The sequence below is a fragment of the Oncorhynchus mykiss genome, chromosome 5 (assembly GCF_057628025.1).
Source record: "Oncorhynchus mykiss isolate SJ-2025 chromosome 5, ASM5762802v1, whole genome shotgun sequence".
NCBI lineage: Eukaryota > Metazoa > Chordata > Actinopteri > Salmoniformes > Salmonidae > Oncorhynchus > Oncorhynchus mykiss.
In genome coordinates this window covers 55,549,368-55,567,943 of record NC_143026.1, presented here as the reverse complement: position 1 = coordinate 55,567,943, position 18,576 = coordinate 55,549,368, and the positions used below count along the sequence as shown (strand labels likewise).

Sequence of the window (18,576 nt, the reverse complement as noted above, 5' to 3'; positions counted from 1 at the left end):
CCACATAGGTCTTCATTTATTTATGTCACTATTTCCAACAACACAAAGACAAGACGTGCACTTAATTCCTCATAATAACATGTTCATAATACCATTTTGGAGCACATATTTAGAGTGTAGCCTACGCTAGTCTATAAAATCCTTCCCAGTACTCATGACTGACAGTTTGATAGATGTATAGATGTGTCTGTGTGCATTGAGGTGAAGAAGTGTGTGTTTGCGCGAGTGTGAGAGACTTGTTTTCTGTTTTACGCATGTGCGTGTTGTAGGTCTCTATGACAACAGGACTATTAAAGCCTTTAGTGGAGCAGGGGAGAGGGACACGCACAGGAGATTATCTGGACAGGTGCTCCGGCCGGCTTGTATCACCAAAATGTAGGCCATTAAAACGAATAACGAGTTCCCACATAAGAGGATATAATACACATTATTTTATTTTTATTCTGAGTAAAAAGGAGACGCACAAGCATCTGGTAGTGGTGAGTTCATTTCGATGTTTGGGTAACGGTACGGTTGTGCTTTAACTATTTCAGACTTGCGCCTCATAATAAAGTGTGTAGGCTATTGCTTGTGGAAATAGTAGCCTATTCTAATGTTACATCATCGTGTTAGGCTTCTATGTTTCCTCTTGAATTGGGGCCTAGAGACCAGGCTATGTCTGTCTGTCACATCACGCAGTCCTGTTGTATCAGTAATATTCTACAAGCTGCAATAAATCTGCCAGTAACTCCAACAACAGTTAAGACAAGTTAGCCTATTTCACAATACGATCCCATAATAAAAAATAATGCAAACAACTGCACCTGTCCCAGGTTGAAGTGTTTATCCTGCGCTATGCGTCATTTGGCCATGGGAGGGCCACGGGAGTCGTGAATACAGGTTCACTATAGTATTGTGTGACATATGATCTGTGAGTGTTCAGAAGTTGTATGCTTGTGATGTGTGCTCAAAACAGTCGGGAATGCTATTCTATTTTAGTTGTATGAGGGATTGTCAATGCACAAACTCGAACTGAACTGGTGTGAATTTAAATACAATGGACGTATGTATACCCTTGGAAGTATAATTATGGGGCTATCATCACAATTGGCCCTGCATATACAATGCTCCGGTTGATCTTCTATTGTCCTTCACGCTATTCCTTTGGAGAAGATGAGTCTGGTGCCAACGAGCACTAGGACCCAGGAGGAGTATGAGGACGACTTTGAGAAGGACCTGGATTGGCTGATCAGTGAGGAGGGGACGAACGATGGCCAGGTAGGTCAGTGTGGATTGGCTGATCAGCGAGGACGGGTGGACCGACGGCCAGGTAGGTCAGAGGGATTGGCTGATAAGCGGGAAGGGGAGGAGCGACGGCCAGGTAAGTCAGAGGGATTGGCTGATAAGCGGGAAGGGGAGAAGCGACGGCCAGGTAGGTCAGAGGGATTGGCTGATAAGCGGGAAGGGGTGGACCGACGGCCAGGTAGGTCAGAGGGATTGGCTGATAAGTGGGAAGGGGAGGAGCGACGGCCAGGTAGGTCAGCGGGGATTAGCTGATCAGTGAGGACCCAGGGCTGCGTTAAGTACGTTTTTATGTTCTGGAACGTTCCACTGACCGGAACCGGTGCTGTACTGAACGTCCAGTTGAAAAAAGGGGAGGGGTTGGGTTGTGGGTTGGGCAACGCTGTCAGCAGAGCCACTGCCTTTTAATGTCACTCATTGCTTCAAGCCACACCTTGCCACACCCACTAAATGGGAGCAAACACACCTCAAAGTCTATTCAAGAACGTATAACAACGTTTTGGGGAAACGTGTCGTTCAGTACAAACCGTTCGGCAACGTAGCAAACAGTTCAAGTGAACTGAATGCACCTCAGGAGCAACGGCCAAGTAGGTCAGTGAGCCGCTGGGTCGCCCGGCTTGCCCACTTCCTGTGACAATGTCACAGGGATCTTTTGAGTAGGAAGGCGAAAGCAACCAACTGTAAACAAAAGTTAAGGAGTGAAGTGGGGGAAAGTGCATCTGGGACAGCCGAAGGTCGGACACAAATATCACTTTCAACTATACATGAATGGCGGCAAAGTTGGTTCCTGTTTTAGTCAGGTCTTTGGTCATGATCACACGAGTCAAACAAAAACACCCTAATGATTGGTTGGCAATAGAGCCTCCCACAACGCAGGTAATGGCTGCAGGATGAAGTTGGTGAAGAGCAACTGCAGAAATACATTTGCAGTCAAAATTTCATGACTTTTGATCTGTTGTAAAGCTCATGCAGTCGTCATGCAAGCGCAAATCTGACTATTTTTTTAACCCCATAATACAACACACTTTGGAAGGCGGTGACCAACGATGGTCACCAACCTGATAAAAGTGATCTGCTCAAATGCGCCCACAGTTTGTGGTGTTGTGTTACCGTGCGCCTGCATCTCAGTGTATGTGTGTGAAATCCAACCCACTGACACACATCCAGACACTTTCATTGGGCCACAGCTATAGGGCTCTGGACTGGGTACATTGATAACCACACACACATACACACAGTCGTCATGTCTCTCACAAAGTATCAAAGTACCTAATTAACATATCGTTTGCTGACACACTGTCTGCTGAGAGACTCAGGTGAATAGAACTCCGTCACTCCTCCTCAACAGGAACCTGACTACGAGGACATCGAGGCTGAAATAGACAAGGCGCTGAAGGAGGAGGGGAAGGAGGAAGAGAAAAAGCGAGGGAGGAAGGAGGACAAGAAAAGCCTGAAGGAGGAGAAGTGGGCGAGCGAGTCAGAGAAGGCGGAGGAGGAGGAGAGGTGGCCCTCGCCCATGGAACCTTTGGAATTCGACTCTGACCGAGACAGTCCATATAAGGGCGGATCCCCCCTAGCGCCGCCACCTCCGGTGCTGGAAGACCAACCGGAAGAGGAGAAGAAGTACATCCTGGAGAAGATCCAGCTAGCCAATCGGCAGCTGCAGGACCAGGAAGCGCCGGACATGACTCGGCGCCGACGCCTTCACTTCAAAGAAACGCTGGTGGATTTGGTGGTGGCGCCACTGGAGTACGAGAAAGACAGCAGCACCCCCCAAAAGACGGGGGTGGTAGAGCAGGTGAGCAGCACGGCCAGCAAGGAAATGGAGGTAGAGAGTGAGGTGTCAGGGAAGCTCTCTGAGCTGAAGCTCAACCCTCGGGAAGGGGAAGGAGGAGGGCAGGGGCTCAAGGGTGGGGGTGGTGGGGAGGCTGGCCAGAGTGGACTGGGGAAAGAGGGCAAAGTCCTGGTGGAGAAAGATGGCAAGTTTGACCTTGTCAGCCTGAAGGAGGTGGAGAGCCGTGGCCTGATGCTGCCACCTTTAGCGAGCTTCCCCAGCGACAACTCACGCTTGTCCTCCCGTCCAAGTGACCTAAGCCCGAACAAGACCCCCACATCCTCCCCGCTGCGTCCCATCTCTAGCACTATGTCCATAGGGATCGAGCACCACCGCGCCCCCAGACCTCCGGCCCAGCCCAGGAACCGGCCCATCTCGGCCAGTCACAGCCAGAGGGGCAGCGGGGGGAGGGGCACCAAGCGCAGGGTGCAGTCGGCCAACAGTGCCCCTACCCAGCAGGCCACCTTCACTCTCTCGCCCCAACAGAAGGAGCTACTGAACAAAATACAGGAGAGGAGAGAGAGGCTCGCCAGAGAGGTGGGGAGCACAGTGCTTATCATGAAAGATAAATCCCCTTTTCTGTTTTCCTGTGTAACTCTTTCTACCTCTCCCCCTTCTGCTTTTATATGATCCTCCTTGCTTCCCCTCTCTCTTTATCTCCCCGACTCCTCTCTCTCTCTATATATATTTCTACCCCTGCCCCTTCTCTCAGGAGGAGCAGAGGAAGAGGGAGGAGGATGAGCAGAAGCGTCAGGAGAATGAGCTGGCGTTCCGGGCATGGCTGGTGAGGAAGAGGGAGCAGTTGCAGGAGGAGAAGAGGATCGACAGAGCCCAGGAGATGGAGAGAAGGAATGGCAGGGTACGCACAGGCCACTAGAGGGCGACACTAGCACACAAGCACAGGCTGTAGTAGTACTGTAATTGTACTGTAGTAGTACTTTGTAGAAATCAGTGCTTTCAGCTAAATGTACATGCTATTTACTTAAATAATTTAATAAATAAAGGGAAGAAAGTTATTTTCTAATACGTATTATAAAGAAATTAAAAAGTTGTTATTGGGTATCTGTATGCTAAACTGCTATAATCTTTTGTGCAATCATAGAATATACTGCATCAGAAAGCTTGTGAAAAGCAAATCCAAGAAAGTAGGATAGTGAGTGAAAACGTTTTGACTAGATTTTTCCCCGTGTCCCGCCTCCCTCAGAGGGAGCACAGTGACCCAGGCGAGGCCTTTAAGTCGTGGCTGCAGAGGAAACACGAACAACAGCAGAGAGACAGACAGCTGGAGGAGATGAAGAGGCTGGAGGAGGAGAGTGGATTCTACATGCACAACCGAGAAGAGTGTGAACGAGCCTTCAAACTGTGAGTCCCTACTCAGTCTGTCTACTGTTGAAGGGCCTTGGAGATAGTCTGGACCATTGCTTTCCAAACCTGTTCCTGGAGAGCTGCCATCCTGTAGGTTTTCGCTCCAACCCTAATCTAGCGCTCCTGATTCTAATAATTAGCTGGTTGATAAGCTGGATCATGTTAGTTACAACTGGGGTTGGAGTTAAAAACCTATATCAGGGTAGCTCTTCAGGAACCGGGTTGGATCGCCCTGGTCCTGGACACTCAAGATCTTTTAAATAATGTGTCCGGTTCTCTCTCTCTCTCTCTCCTCAGGTGGCTGAAGAAGAAGCGGGCAGAGAAGCGGGCGGAGCAGCAGGCGGCCAGAGAGCGCTCCCGCAGGCTGGTGTTTGAGGAGCGGCGCGCCAGGCGCATGCAGGACCTCCTGTGCACCGTCAACGAGACCAAGCCTTTCCGCTTCACTGAGCACCTGGCGTACCGCTTCTGAACCCACCATTCGCAATTCGAGAGGAAATAGTCGAGATCTGAGCAAAGCTAAGAGTACAGGATACACAGAGACACATGAACACGGATGAAATTGTATACGACTTAGGGCCTACATAGTTGTCCATTTTTGCTCTATAAAAGGTACAACTTATTGTTTTTGGGGGGGGGGGGGGGGAAATCACCAAAGAAATCTAGGCTCTGTTCCAGTATCAACTAGCATACAACTTAAAATGAGGCATTTTTACTGAAAGTGAATCTTTAGATGGGATCAGCACTGTTGACTACTGTTGAGAGAAGGGCTTTGTTTTCTACCTTTTCATTTGTCACAGATGATCTCCGAAGTTCTGTTCCCTTCGACGTTACCTCGTAAGACATGCACAACTCCTCAGGGTTCCGAATTGATCAGGCGTCGGGGATCAATCCCGTGCTCGCTGTGTACAGTATATAAAGAGATTATTTGAGCAAATGAATGATTATAACCAAGGTGACTGGCTCAATAGCTGTGCGACGACAAATATATATACAGAATGTGATCATAGGTCTACTGGCACTTGTTCTCTACATTGTCAACAGCCTCCTCTCTGTTGCTGATGCACTTTAACCTAGCCTACTAGAAGACATTGAGCTCACCAATGCCTGCAGTGCTAGTAGGTCGTCTCGGTGTGGGTAGCCCATATTGCCACTGTTACCACAATGCCTTTATAAACCGTTTGTCACCGAGTGTTTTTAAGTTTATTCTTAAATCTATCTTAAGTTAGGTCCTTTGTAGTAGTGGCATCTACGCCGACCACATTGTCTTCCGTCAGAGGGCGTCATTCTACGGCTTCATTCTGAAGATGTTTTGAGGGTGGGGGTGCTGCGAAGATTTTTTTGGGTGTGTGCATTTTTTCCGGATTTCTCAGTGGGTGCTGGAGCACCCCTATTTCCCACGGCTATCTGATTTGAGACAATGCACTGACTATAGATGTTAAGAGATTTAAAAAGAACGATGGTTTGATACGGCATACATTGTTTGTAATTAGACAAGTCTGAGTTGGAACAGTCAGTACTATGCATAATTCACCTCTATGTTTATCTTGATATGTAAGATCGATTTACTTATCGTCATATTCATGTATAGATTTTCAAATACATTTTTGTAAAACCACTACATGAAATGCTGTTGGTTTACAACTGAACCTATAGACAATGTGTTCAAATTGTAAACAATTTACAAGTTCCCAAATAATAAAGGACACGGTTTAAGTTATTTATTGAAATATTGTCTTTTTAATTTATAAGTACACATTAACAACAAAAGAGATGGATACAACAATTTGTTTGTGCTACAGCAATTTATATTTAAATATTAGTGAGTGGCCATCCTCCCTATCAAAAGATAAGATAAAACCCCTAATCTAACTTAAAATGCATAAGTTACGTAGTTAGCAGTTGTAATCATTGAAATATCATAGTACACAAGGCACGTTCTTTCCATTGAATTTTAACAGTGTGTGTGCCTGTCTGTCTATTTTGACCCAGGAAATAAGGAAGTTTCGAAAGGAAAGGACACCTATAAGCCACCTTAAAATAGGAATTCCTTTAAACAGGAATAAATGACATCTTTTATTAAAAAGCTTCTAATATCAAATGCCGACAATTGCAATAGCAGCTGTCTATCTTAAAAACAGACACGTAAAACACACAACAACAACAAAACACACTCCATGCCCGTGTGTCAGCTAACTTGTAAACAGTTATCTTGCTCGGCGTTTGATTGCAATTGACGGGAGGGATTAGCTCTGGTCCAAGGCGTTAGTAAGGCTTGCTAACGCCATGGACCAGAGCTAGGGAGGGATGTGAGTCACGAAAACGGTGTCTCTTCACCACACCACAAACGAGAAGAAAGTGCACGGGAAAATAGTGACAGATCAGTTCAGTCATCGTTGTCAGTCACCGAAAGGGATTTACAGCTCCCTGTTTGTAAAGAAAAGCCTGACCTCTTTCTCTCGGTGAATGCATATACTCCAGCCAATGTTTCAGTGAATAAGTAGATGAAACATATCAACTGTGTTTACACCGCCCGAAGGAGATAATCCCACGGCCGATTTGTTTTATGAGTTCATGTTTGAAACGTTATAAACAGCCCGTTGTCTTTTCTATAACAAGAGAACGGCAATGTCGACTGCTGTTCTTCTCTTTCGCTTGATCACAGTGCAGTAAGAACTGTTCATATGTATGACAGGTCTGTGTTGTAACAACCTTGTGCGCGCGCACACCCGCACACTACACAAAGTCATCACAAAGGGAACTGAGCATTTTAAGTCATCGCAAAGTGAACTGGACCTTATAAAGTCGTCACAAAGTCAACTGGACCATATAAAGTTGTCGCAAAGTGAACTGGACCTTATAAAGTCATCACAAAGTCAACTGGACCTTATAAAGTCAACTGGACCTTATAAAGTCGTCACAAAGTCAACTGGACCTTATAAAGTGTGAGGCACAATGACTGGGTTTCACCCCAACAGAGAGAGAGAGAGAGAGAGAGAGTCAATGGAAAGAAAAACAAAGACCCAAACGCGAACTCAAGTACTGGTATGTACAGAAGGAGAAAAAAATCACAACAACAGACTAAATGCCACGACGGCAACACAAACAACTATATAACCTTGCACTTCAAACAGTACAAAAATAAAATTGTTCTGATCCAAACTTCATTAAATAAATAGATAGATATAAAGATTTGGGGGGTGCTGGGCTGGGGGCCGGCGGACTACTACAGCTCGTCTTTGGGGTTGATGTTGAGGCTTGTGTCCCACTGTGATTGGCTGCTCTGGTTGTCCAACGCCTGCATCACCTCATCTGCCTGCAGGCGCTCCTAGAGGAGAAAGAGAGAGAGAGGGAGAAAAGAGAGGAGGAGTTATGTCTCGTGACATAAACATCTTCCCGAAATAATCATCTTCCTAACTAAAGAGCAATAAATATATCCCTAAATCAATAGCCATTATAAACATCTTGTACATAACATGATGTACTATACTCTAGACATGTGTCTCTGTGAAAGACATAATCAAAGAAGACATTATGATAGGGCCACGGCTGTAGTGTGTTTACCAGTTCTCTGAAGAGGGGGTCCAGGGTGAACCACAGGGCCACGGCACACCTCTGCCCCCTGGTGACGGCCCTCACGCCATGGGGGTTCTCCCCGCCAGACGAGAACCCCACCATACGACCACACTTTGGCTTCACCTGTGCCTAGGGGAGGAGGAGGGGACGGAGGAGGGGGGAGACCAGGGTCAGTACCTGACTGTCGTGGTGGAATGGGATCACATTGGACGTGGGAAATTCCAACTTTATTTAGACGAGGCTCCAAACGAAGAAAGGGTAAGACAGTAGGACTAATAAAAACATGCGAAAAGACGGGCAATAGCAATGACATAAGACATTTTGATCACTTCACTCTTCAAAAAAATTAAGATTTCCCTTCTCAGGAGAGGACTCACTGTGACTGTTTTGGCGTCCATTTCTGTGAAGATGAACTCTCCTCCCTCAAAGTCTCCATTCAGGTACAGCAGAGCACTTAGGACACAATGAAAACCATTGAAAATGTGTTCGAGCCATGACTATTTAACACTAGGTAACGGTAATAATATGGTGCCATTGACAGCGCAAATATGTTTCAATGTTGTTAGGAGGCAGCTTAGCCATGGACCAGAGCTTGTACCCTAAGCTGCTTCCTAACTACATTGAAATGTATATTCATCGCGGAAAAATGAAGGCCCAGAGCTAGGTGGTAACCTGTAGTCTCTGTAGGTGTAGGCTGGTGGTTCTTTCCAGCACTCGTTGGCCTCTGGGTCTAACAGACAGTTGTCAGCGTGGATGGGATGGCTCAGGTCATTTCTATGGTCCTGTTGCCCTATACCAAACAGACATAAAACTTATATTAAACCCAAAACAGAGGCCAACTTTATTAACCCCAAAACAGCACCAAACCGAGACGAACTTGACTAAAGCAACAAAGAGGCAAACTAAACCAAATTTGACTAAACCTACATGCTCAAACTCTCAAAGTCACATAATGCTCAATTTTGTGTGACACTATAATGAAAGGTTGATAATGATATAATGATACCATAACAGGGTTGGGGTCAATTCCATTTAAATGAAGTCAATTCAGGAAGTAAACTGAATTCCAAAATGTTTCTCAAGTCAAGAATTTCATTATAATTAGTAGCATCACTGGCGACTTGGCTCACCTGTGATTGCGGTCCGGCACACCAGGTGTGTGTAGGAGAAGTGGAGCGTCGAGTTGAGCAGGAAGTAGGACTCGATGATGCGTCTGGCCCTCTCACTGGCATCATAGAACAGACGAGCGCTTCTCAATGGGACACGGCCCTCGTAGCCGTACTGCAGGTAACACAGTAGAAACATGGGTAAATATTCCCTCAGCATGTTGCCAAGGATAGAACGGCACTGGCAGCCTGGCTAGTAGACTGCAACTTCTACTAGCCTGGGTGACACTCTCCACTTTTTCCAAAGTTTGTTCTACTAGCCCAGTCTGAAAAATACGAGCCTCAGGCTAGCAGGGTATCTTAATTTGCATCCCTGCTTGTAAGGAACCAAACATATTCTGTAGTTGCCTACTAAGGTACTGAAAGAGTGACTTTTGATAACTTTGAGACAAGAGCGTTACTGAGAGATTGTTATATGAAAAGGGCAATACGAATCAAGCGGTTTCAAACAGAGGTTCAGTTAATCTTCTCCATTGTGTCTATGTATAGGCGCGTTGCTTACCTGCAGTGTTTTCAGCACAGTGGCTCCCTCAAACCTCTCGTTGGGCGTGTGAGGAGACATCTTCCCTCGGTATCCGTCTCCTGCCATAGTGACAGTCTGTAGACCAAACAAGAGCACTGAACCCCTGGCTCTCATATTCTAGAAATGCATTTATCAAGTACCAAACAATGGCCATGTTCACAAAGTGCACTAAGGGCCAGTTTTCTGGACACGGATTAAGCCTCGTCCTGGACTAAAAAGCATACTTGACGGAGAATACTCCATTGAAAGCGCTTTTCAGTCCAAGGATTAGGCCTGATATGTGTCTGGAGAACCGGCCCATAGTGTTCACTGTGAACCTGTAACGACACACTAAATAGCGATCAATTGAAATGCACGTTTACACACAGTACAATTCATGATAGTGAATATTTGGATGTAGTTCTGTCCTTGAGCTGTTCTTGTCTATTAATGTTCTGTATTTTGTCATGTTTCAACAGCTAAAGGGGATCCTAATAATATACCCAAAAATACCAAATATAAGATTCAGCCATCTTACATGGGCCAGGTTTGTGAGCTCGGCACACTCGTCCACAGATATGACATCATCCAGAAGAACCCTCTGAGTTCCGTTCAGGGCCTTTGAGTTCTGGACCAGCTGCACACTGTCATACACCAAGGGCCCTCCTACAGTACACACGCAGACAAACACCAGTACAGAGGATGAGGGCAAAGTGTTACCTCATCTATGATGGAACACATTCATCTGTCAAGTTGTTTACACATCACATCATGGGTTAGTTCAATCTAAATTCTGCTTTATTTGCAGAGTCCTATAAACCTCTCCTCAGAGTCAAGCCGTTCCATGTATTTCAACCATTCTAGAGCTAGCACACATTTGCCAACCGATCAAGTGTGCTAGTTCATGGTCTAACACGAAATTGTGAAGCGTCTGGTGGTCCCCGAAGGAGAGGTTGGAAAAGCATTGGTGTCGGGAACAGAGGATGTCCTACCTTCTCTGAGCTCCTGTGGTGGGGCCAGAGTGAAGTTCTTCTTCTCTGAGATGGGTACATACTCCATCCATCCATCGGTACCAGAGGGGATCCTGGGGGAATGCAAGAACAGAGCACGGAGCCACATAAACAGGCAGACAGTACATGCTTATAACAAGGCTGAGGACAATCATTCGGGCTGCGGTAGGCCTTCAGTGTCTTCTTATGTTACATCTATGGAAGTAGCTAGCAGACAAATACATGTGTATTTGAGTCTTTGTATTTGAAATACTTATTTTCTTTCTGAGTTTTTTCAAATAATGTGGCCGAATTGCCTACTTCTATTTGACGTGTTTGAAAGTATCTCCAAATATATTCCGATATTCAACTGACTTGTATATAACACTTACTCTGAAATGTCTTTGAAAGTCATTGAAATACCCTAAATAGTATTTATTGGGAGCATATATAGAGTGTGCAACTATTTGCCACAACAGATTACACAAGATGCATGCCATACTGAAAGTATCCAATAGATGTCAGTGGTGTATACCACACAAAGCAGAGGTACTACAGTCAAATACAACACAGGATATAATACAGTTTTCATTCATTTATTATTGTCTATAATAAGAATCACTTGAGTCTAAACTATCTATCTGACACAGTGTTGTCCTTGTGAACTACACATCTGATATTCATTAATATACAGGACATTCCATGGGACAACTATTGAACAAGTTAACATTTCCAAGAGGATATTTCTGGGTTTGCTCACCTGTTCGAATCCTCTCTTCCACCTGAGCTGGTCCAGTAATGCTACAAGACAAGGTAAAATACTGACAGATCAGAATTTTACATTTGAGTCATTTAGCGGATGCTCTTGTTCTGAGCAACTTACAGTTATAGCGCTCATCTTAAGGTATCTAGGTTAGACAACCACATATTACAGGCATAGTAAGTAAACCTACGCTGAGTGTACAAAACATTAGGAACACCTTCCTAATATTGAGTTGCACCCCCTTTTGCCCTCAGAACTGCCTCAATTTGTCGGGGCATGGACTCTACAAGTTGTCGAAAGCGTTCCACAGGGATGCTGGCCCATGTTGACTACAATGCTTCCCACAATTGTGTCAAGTTGGCTGGATGTCCTTTGGGTGGTGGACCATTCCTGATACACACAGGACACTTTTGAGCGTGAAAAACCCTGCAGTGTTGAAGTTCCAGACACATCCCGTTCAAAGGCAGTTAATTATTTTGACTTGCCAATTCACACTCTGAATGGGACACATACACAATCCATGTCTCACTTGTCTGAATCAGGGATGGGCTGCCCCCTTTTGTCGGCCCACGGACCAATTTCACCAATATATACAGTACCAGTCAAAAGTTTAGACACACCTACTCATTCAAGGGTTTTTCTTTATTTTTACTATTTTCTACATTGTAGAATAATAGTGAAGACTTAAACTATGAAATAACACTTTTGGAATCATGTAGTAACCAAAAAAGTGTCCAAATGTAAATGTAATCCAAATGTATTTTATATTTGAGATTCTTCAAACTAGCCACCCTTTGCCTTGACGACAGCTTTGTACACTGTTGGCATTCTCTCAACCAGCTTCATGAGGTAGTCACCTGGAATGCATTTCAAATTAACAGGTGTGTCTTGTTAAAAGTTCATTTGTGGAATTTCTTTCCTTCTTAATGCGTTTGAGCCAATCAGTTGTGTTGTGACAAGGTAGGGGTGGTATACATAATATAGCCCTATCTGGTAAGTCCATATTATGGCAAGAACAGCTCAAATAAGCAAAGAGAAACCACATGAAGATCAGTCAATCCGGAAACTGTCAAGAAGGAAACCACTACTAAAGGACACCAAAAAGTACATGAATGAAAAGCTGGATCACCAATGGTTTTCCATCATGGCCTCTAGATGGTGCTGTGTCCTGCGGCTATAATGGTGTAACTACCAGGCACCTGTTACTGTCCTACATACAGCCCATATGTATCAACAAGTGTCACAGAGTAGGAGTGCTGATCTAGGATCAGACCCCACCCCACTCAATTTAATCGTATTAATTGTGATCTAAAAAGCCAAACGGATCCTAAATCAGTAATCTGGCCCCAGCGCGCTTGCTCTCATTTTCTGTGTCCCTATTTCAAAAATGACTCGTTCCAGTAACAGGACCAGAACCGTCACCCCCAATTGACCTTTCAGTAGTCATGGAAGCCATTCACAAGTATCAGAGACAGCCCAAAAAGTTCAAAATAAGAGGCTGAGTTTCCATTTTGTCATCAATGCACTGTACTCACCCCCTCTGTAAATTCCACGTGCATGTTCTCACTGCCAATCACTAGTAGCTCCAGCTCCTGCTTATGGCGTCTCAGGTACCACTCGGCCTTCTATAGAAACACAGAGATATCGGGCAGCCATGTTAATCTCCACAGGTTAAAAACAGTTTTTTTTTAATGACATCACTTTAGCATATTACCGAGCGACTGGATCTCCCAAATTTGACCCCTTGAAGCAGAACGTTTAAGGAAGACTATTGTTTTATAACCACTGTGCCTCTTATATCTTATTTACTGTCCCAACCCTAACACCTCTTCAGCAGCCAAGCCCCCTCTTCGCCTCATTGCTGGACCAAATGGACTGTGCGATATTGCCCCCTCTCTCTCTCGGGTTGTTCTACCTCAGAAAGCACAAGAGGATTTTGACCCCGATTCAAGGCGCCACTTAACCAGGTTGTTCTGAACTCGTTTCTGCAGTTAGAAACAAATAAGATTAGCATTCCTGCGTCATTATTTTATTTAAATATCATTTAATCTCTGAAAAATCAAGTGAATTGATTGTATACAAATTGGCCATTTTAATGAATAGGATTCATATATTATTCAATAAAAGAGTACCTAACATCCGATTTGTACAAACATTTTTTTTTCTAACAAGGAGTTAGACATGAGGAATCCAATGAAATTGTCAAAAGCCAACCACGTACACCACACACCAATCCATTCCCAACAATGTGTAGATATACGGAACAAAAGTAGAAACGCAACATGTAAAGTGTTGGTCCCATATTTCATGAGCTGAAATAAAAGATTACAGAAATGTTCCATGAGCACAAAAAAGCTTATTCTTCTCAGATTTTGTGCACACATTTGTTTACATCCCTGTTAGTGAGCATTTCTCCTTCACCAAGATAATCCATCCATTTTACACGTGTGGCATATCTGATTAAGTCAGCATGATAATTACACAGGTGCACCTTGTACTGGGGACAATAAAATGCCCCTCTAAAATGTGCAGTTTTTTCACACAACACAATGTCACAGATGTCTCAAGTTTTGAGGGAGGGTGCAATTGTCATACTCACTGCAGGAATGTCCAGCAGAGCTGTTGCCAGAGAATGTAATGTTCATTTATCTACCATAAGTCGCCTCCAAAGTTGTTTTAGCGAATTTGGCTGTACGTCCAACCGGCCTCAAAACAGCAGACCACGTGTAACCACGCCAGCCCAAGACCTCCACATCCCACTTCTTCACCTGCGGGATCGTCTGAGACCAGTCACCCATAGAGCTGATGAAACTGTGGGTTTGCACAACTGAAACGGTCTCAGGGAAGCTCATCTGCGTGCTTGTCGTTCTCACCAGGGTCTTGACCTGACAGCAGTTTGGCGTTGTAACCAATTGCAGTAGGCAAATGCTCACCTTCGATGGCCACTGGCACGCTGGAGAAATGTGCTCTTCACGGATGAGTCCCAGTTTCAACTGTACCGGGCATATGGCAGACTGAATGGTGTCGTGTGGGTGAGAAGTTTACTGATGTCTACGTTGTGAAAAGAGTGCCCCATGGTGGCGGGTTATGGTATGGGCAGGCATAAGCTACGGACAACGAACACAATTGCATTTTATCGATGGCCATTTCAATGCACAGAGATACCGTTACGAGATCCTGAGGCCATCACCTCATGTTTCAGCATGATAATGCACGTCGCAAGGATCTGTACACAATTCCTGGAATCTGAAAATGTCCCAGTTTTTCCATGGCCTGCATATTCACCAGACATGTCACCCATTGACCGAGCATGTTTGGAATGCTCTGGATCGACGTGTTCCAGTTCCCGACAGTATCCGCCAACTTCGCACAGCTATTGAAGAGGAGTGGGACAACATTCCACAGACGACATTCAACAGCCTATCAACTCTATGCGAAGGAGATGTGTCAGGCTGCATGAGGTAAATGGTGGCCACACCAGATACTGACTGGTTTTCTGATCCCCTATCTCTTTTTTGAGGTATCTGTGACCAACATATGCATATCTGTATTCTAAGACGTGAAATCCATAGATTAAGGCCTAATTTATTTATTTAAATTGACTGATTTCCTTATATGAACTGTAACTCAGTAAAATATTTTTAATTGTTGCATGTTGTGTTTAGATTTTTGTTAAGTGTCGTATCAGTTCTCTAGTACAAGTACTATGGAGCTGCGGCTCGGAGCATTGATTCTTCATCCTATGCAATGTATTCCCAGTGAATTTGTGTATATATATTTTTTGCCCTGTTCAGAAAAATGTGTCATTGAAGTTGTTAGGTTTATGTCCCTACATCCTGATATTGCCATGTTCTGACCACTAGATGGTGCTGTTCCTGCTATTAGGTGAAAAAACCGTTTGAAGATTCCCCCCTCAAGTTTCAAGTTTTATTAGTTGTATGTACGGGATACGCATAGTATACATCGTCCAACGAAATGCTTACTTGCAGGTTACGTCTCGACAATGCAATAACAATAAGAAATAATATATAAATACGAACATAATGTAAATGGCTCAGTAGAATAGAATAAACATTTTAGCATAATTTTAATACAATATGGCACAATTTATAGTCCAACATTTACATGTGTATTTTGGGAAGGGGAGGATGGGGGCAGTGTATAAACTGAGCAGTATAATAAGAGTAAAAAAATAATCACCTGAAAGCAACAACAGCACCATCTAGTGGTCAGAAGCTGGTAATATCAGGATGTAGGATGGGACATAAACCTAACAACTTCAGTGACTAATTTCTTTGAACAGGCGAAAAAAAAAAAAAAATTCACTGAGAATACATTACATAGGATGAAGAAACAATACTCCAAGCTGCAGCCCCATACTACTTGTCAGACATAGAGAACTGATACTGTATATTCAATGTTGGGTTGGTCTTTTGACCATTTATTTGGATTCCTTATGTCTTACTCATTGTTAGAAAAAAGTTTGGCCCAAATCGGATGTTAGGTACTATATTTATTGAATATTATATGAATCCTATAAATTAAAATGGCCAATTTGGGTGCAATTGATTAGTCTCTGAGACAAATTGATTGCACCCAAATTGGACATTTTAATTATATTTCAACAAAATATTGTTGCAGGAATGCTAATCTTATCTGTTTCTAACTACAGAAACGATTTCAGAACAATCTGAGATGGTGGGTGTCAAATGGCATGTTGTTACAGAGGAGGAATGAGGGAAAGAATGGTTGATCATCTGCAATAGACAAGAAGTGGCGAGGCTGTTTTGAAACCCGAGTAGCCAGTGGCATTTATGGTGGGCAAAAAAATCTCCTCTTTCCACCTGTAATGTAAACAGCTCCTAAATTGTTTCTGTGGGCATTGATGCATGATATAACCCCTCCTCCCTGTTCCTGAAGGACAGGAGGCCTTGCCAGGAAGGCAGGCAGACAGACCACGGCTCTTCACTGCTCAAAATGCTGGCTAAATGAGGTCCCTGAAGCTGCAGAGAGAGAAGGACGAGAAAGAAAGAGAGAGGAATGGAGAGGAGAGAAGAGGGGCTGAGAGGGAGAGAAAGATGGAATGGAGGAAAGGAGAGTCGAGGGGCCGAGAGGAGAGACCCAGAGGGACTGAGATGGTTGATGTCAGAGTCCTAACCACAGTCATTAGCTGCACTGGTTTGTCCACTGGCATGCACACACACACACGCACGCACGCAAACTCTCTCGCACACACACCCTGGCCCTACTGGGAGAACTCACGTTCACTCTAATAGGTTCCAGGCTTTCCAGGAAAATGGGCCTGCAAGGGAGGGAGCGCAGAACAAGAGACTCCTTGGCTGTACAGAGAGTGCAGCAGGTTTTGAGGGTTTAAAGTCAAACGTTTTTGGGGGGGACAAGTTCTTCGGGGTAAAACCGGCTGCCAATTTGCCAGTTCGAGATAGTTCTCCAGGCAAACTGACTTTGGATGCACCCCAAATAGCACCCTATTCCCTCCACGGGGAATAGTGAGCCGTTTGAGACGCAGCCTATTCTCTGAATTATCAGCACATTTACATTCCCAATAACCTGATAATTAGGAACAACCAAGGGGATATAATTGCCGGTAAACACAAACGATGAGTCACAAAAAAAAAAATCTGGCATTAAATTCACGCAGCAATATCAGGCTTATAAAACCTATTGGGCAGTAAATCTGTAGGAATTAAAACTAAACCCTGGGCCCCAACTATTTGGCCATACAACGTAGAAAGAGCAACAGTAACTGATTAAAGTACCCTCCAATGTGAACAAAGCAAATAACAAGGTGCGTCTATTCCTTACAGTGCACTATTTATTACTACCTAAAAGTAGTGCACTATACCATATAGGGAATAGCTAGCCTGGGTGCCAGTCTTTTTGTGCCAACATGCCACTCCTTGCCACTCATTATCATGCCAAACAGTTTGGGTTGACAAATAGTTTAAATTATAGCACAAAAATGATCCGGGACCAGGCTAGGGAATAGCCCATGAGGGTCCAGATTAAATATGGTGCACTATATAGGGAATAGGGTGCCATTTTGGATGCAACCAAGGTCCTACCTCCCGGGGCTTGACGTCGTGGCCCACGGCCTCTCTGTAGTAGTCCACGTTCTCCGTCATAAACTCCTCCCCCTCGTGGAACAGCAGGTAGGACTTGGCACACTCCATCGCCTCCTCCACCATGTTCACTGGAGAGACAGAGAGAGAGAGAAGACATTATAAAATGGAAGTTAGTGTTACGTTCTGTTGTATTGCTTTGACAACACAATTGAAAATGGAATTGAATATTGAAAATGAAAGAAAGGGGGTAGTGCGAGAGAGAGAGAGAGAGAGTGTAAGAGAGAGAGAGAGAGAGAGAAACAGAGTGAGAGAGAGAGAGAGAGAGAGAGCGAGAGAAAGAGCGAGAGACAGAGAGAGAGAGATAAATCAATAGAAATAGGTTTCAGGCAAGGTGGTGTTTAATGAGTCGAGGTAGAGAGGTAGAGAGGTTGAAAAGACCTCCATCCATCCTTCTGAGCCCCGCCTATACAAGAGGGACTGTCATCACACCTCCATTATAGACTCCCTCCCTGAACTCCCCTGTAAGACTGCATCCCAAATAGCATCCATGGAGCTCTGGTCAAAAGTAGTGCACTATATAGGGAATAGAGTGCCATTGGGGATGAAGACAGTATGACAGACACTTCCTATAGGTTTCCACTCAAAGTTCGGCGCAGGTCCACGTCATAAAGCAACCCCTAGGTCTAAATGAGATTTTGAAGTCTAGTGCGGCTGAACATTCCAGGGGCATGACCACAATGGAGCAAGCAGCAGTAGCGCTACAACAGTGAGAGGTTGTCAGAGGCTAGGTGAGGTACTGGAAACACACACACACAGCTGCTCCAGGCTCCAGGCTAGAGCAGTATCTCCCGTCCCTAAAGTGCTTACAGCAAGTAGTGGATTGCAAGTAACAAACACACACGCATGCACACACATACATCCACCCGGACACGTGCGCTTTACCATCTTGTAAAGTAGTTGGGCTCACATATCACTTCCTGGTGGGGCGGCCAGGCCTGAGGCAGCAGCATTTCTGCGGTC

At 44.6% G+C, this 18,576-nt stretch overlaps 2 protein-coding genes across 7 annotated transcripts in view; one reads left to right on the top strand and one right to left on the bottom strand.

The window, feature by feature from the left end:
- Positions 1-221: 221 nt before the first annotated feature.
- ccdc181 (coiled-coil domain containing 181) lies at positions 222-6,197 on the top strand. 2 transcript variants are annotated; one of them, XM_021603329.3, is made up of 6 exons: positions 222-479; positions 1,153-1,257; positions 2,630-3,652; positions 3,828-3,974; positions 4,320-4,477; positions 4,778-6,197. In XM_021603329.3, the coding sequence occupies exons 1-6, from the start codon at positions 276-278 to the stop codon at positions 4,947-4,949; spliced, it is 1,809 nt and encodes a 602-aa protein (XP_021459004.2). In that variant the 5' UTR covers positions 222-275; the 3' UTR covers positions 4,950-6,197. The 2 variants fall into 2 exon arrangements, with proteins under 2 accessions (XP_021459004.2, XP_021459006.2); XM_021603331.3 differs by lacking the exon at positions 222-479 and having other exon boundaries at positions 1,053-1,257.
- LOC110524034 (prolyl 3-hydroxylase 2) overlaps positions 6,198-18,576 on the bottom strand; it is a 96,654-nt gene continuing 84,275 nt past the window's right edge. For 3 of the 5 annotated variants that reach the window (XM_021603327.3, XM_090235188.1, XM_021603328.3), the window contains 11 exons: positions 17,557-17,684; positions 13,009-13,098; positions 11,471-11,511; positions 10,714-10,805; positions 10,260-10,387; positions 9,722-9,817; positions 9,184-9,334; positions 8,726-8,843; positions 8,431-8,506; positions 8,042-8,182; positions 6,198-7,805 (listed from right to left, as the gene is read on the bottom strand). In XM_021603327.3, the coding sequence (XP_021459002.3) occupies positions 7,704-7,805; positions 8,042-8,182; positions 8,431-8,506; positions 8,726-8,843; positions 9,184-9,334; positions 9,722-9,817; positions 10,260-10,387; positions 10,714-10,805; positions 11,471-11,511; positions 13,009-13,098; positions 17,557-17,684 (1,163 nt within the window). In that variant the 3' untranslated portion in view covers positions 6,198-7,703. Of the gene's footprint in view, positions 7,806-8,041; positions 8,183-8,430; positions 8,507-8,725; positions 8,844-9,183; positions 9,341-9,721; positions 9,818-10,259; positions 10,388-10,713; positions 10,806-11,470; positions 11,512-13,008; positions 13,099-17,556; positions 17,685-18,576 lie in introns of all 5 variants that reach the window. The other 2 variants (XR_016496149.1, XM_090235187.1) reach the window with 2 other exon arrangements.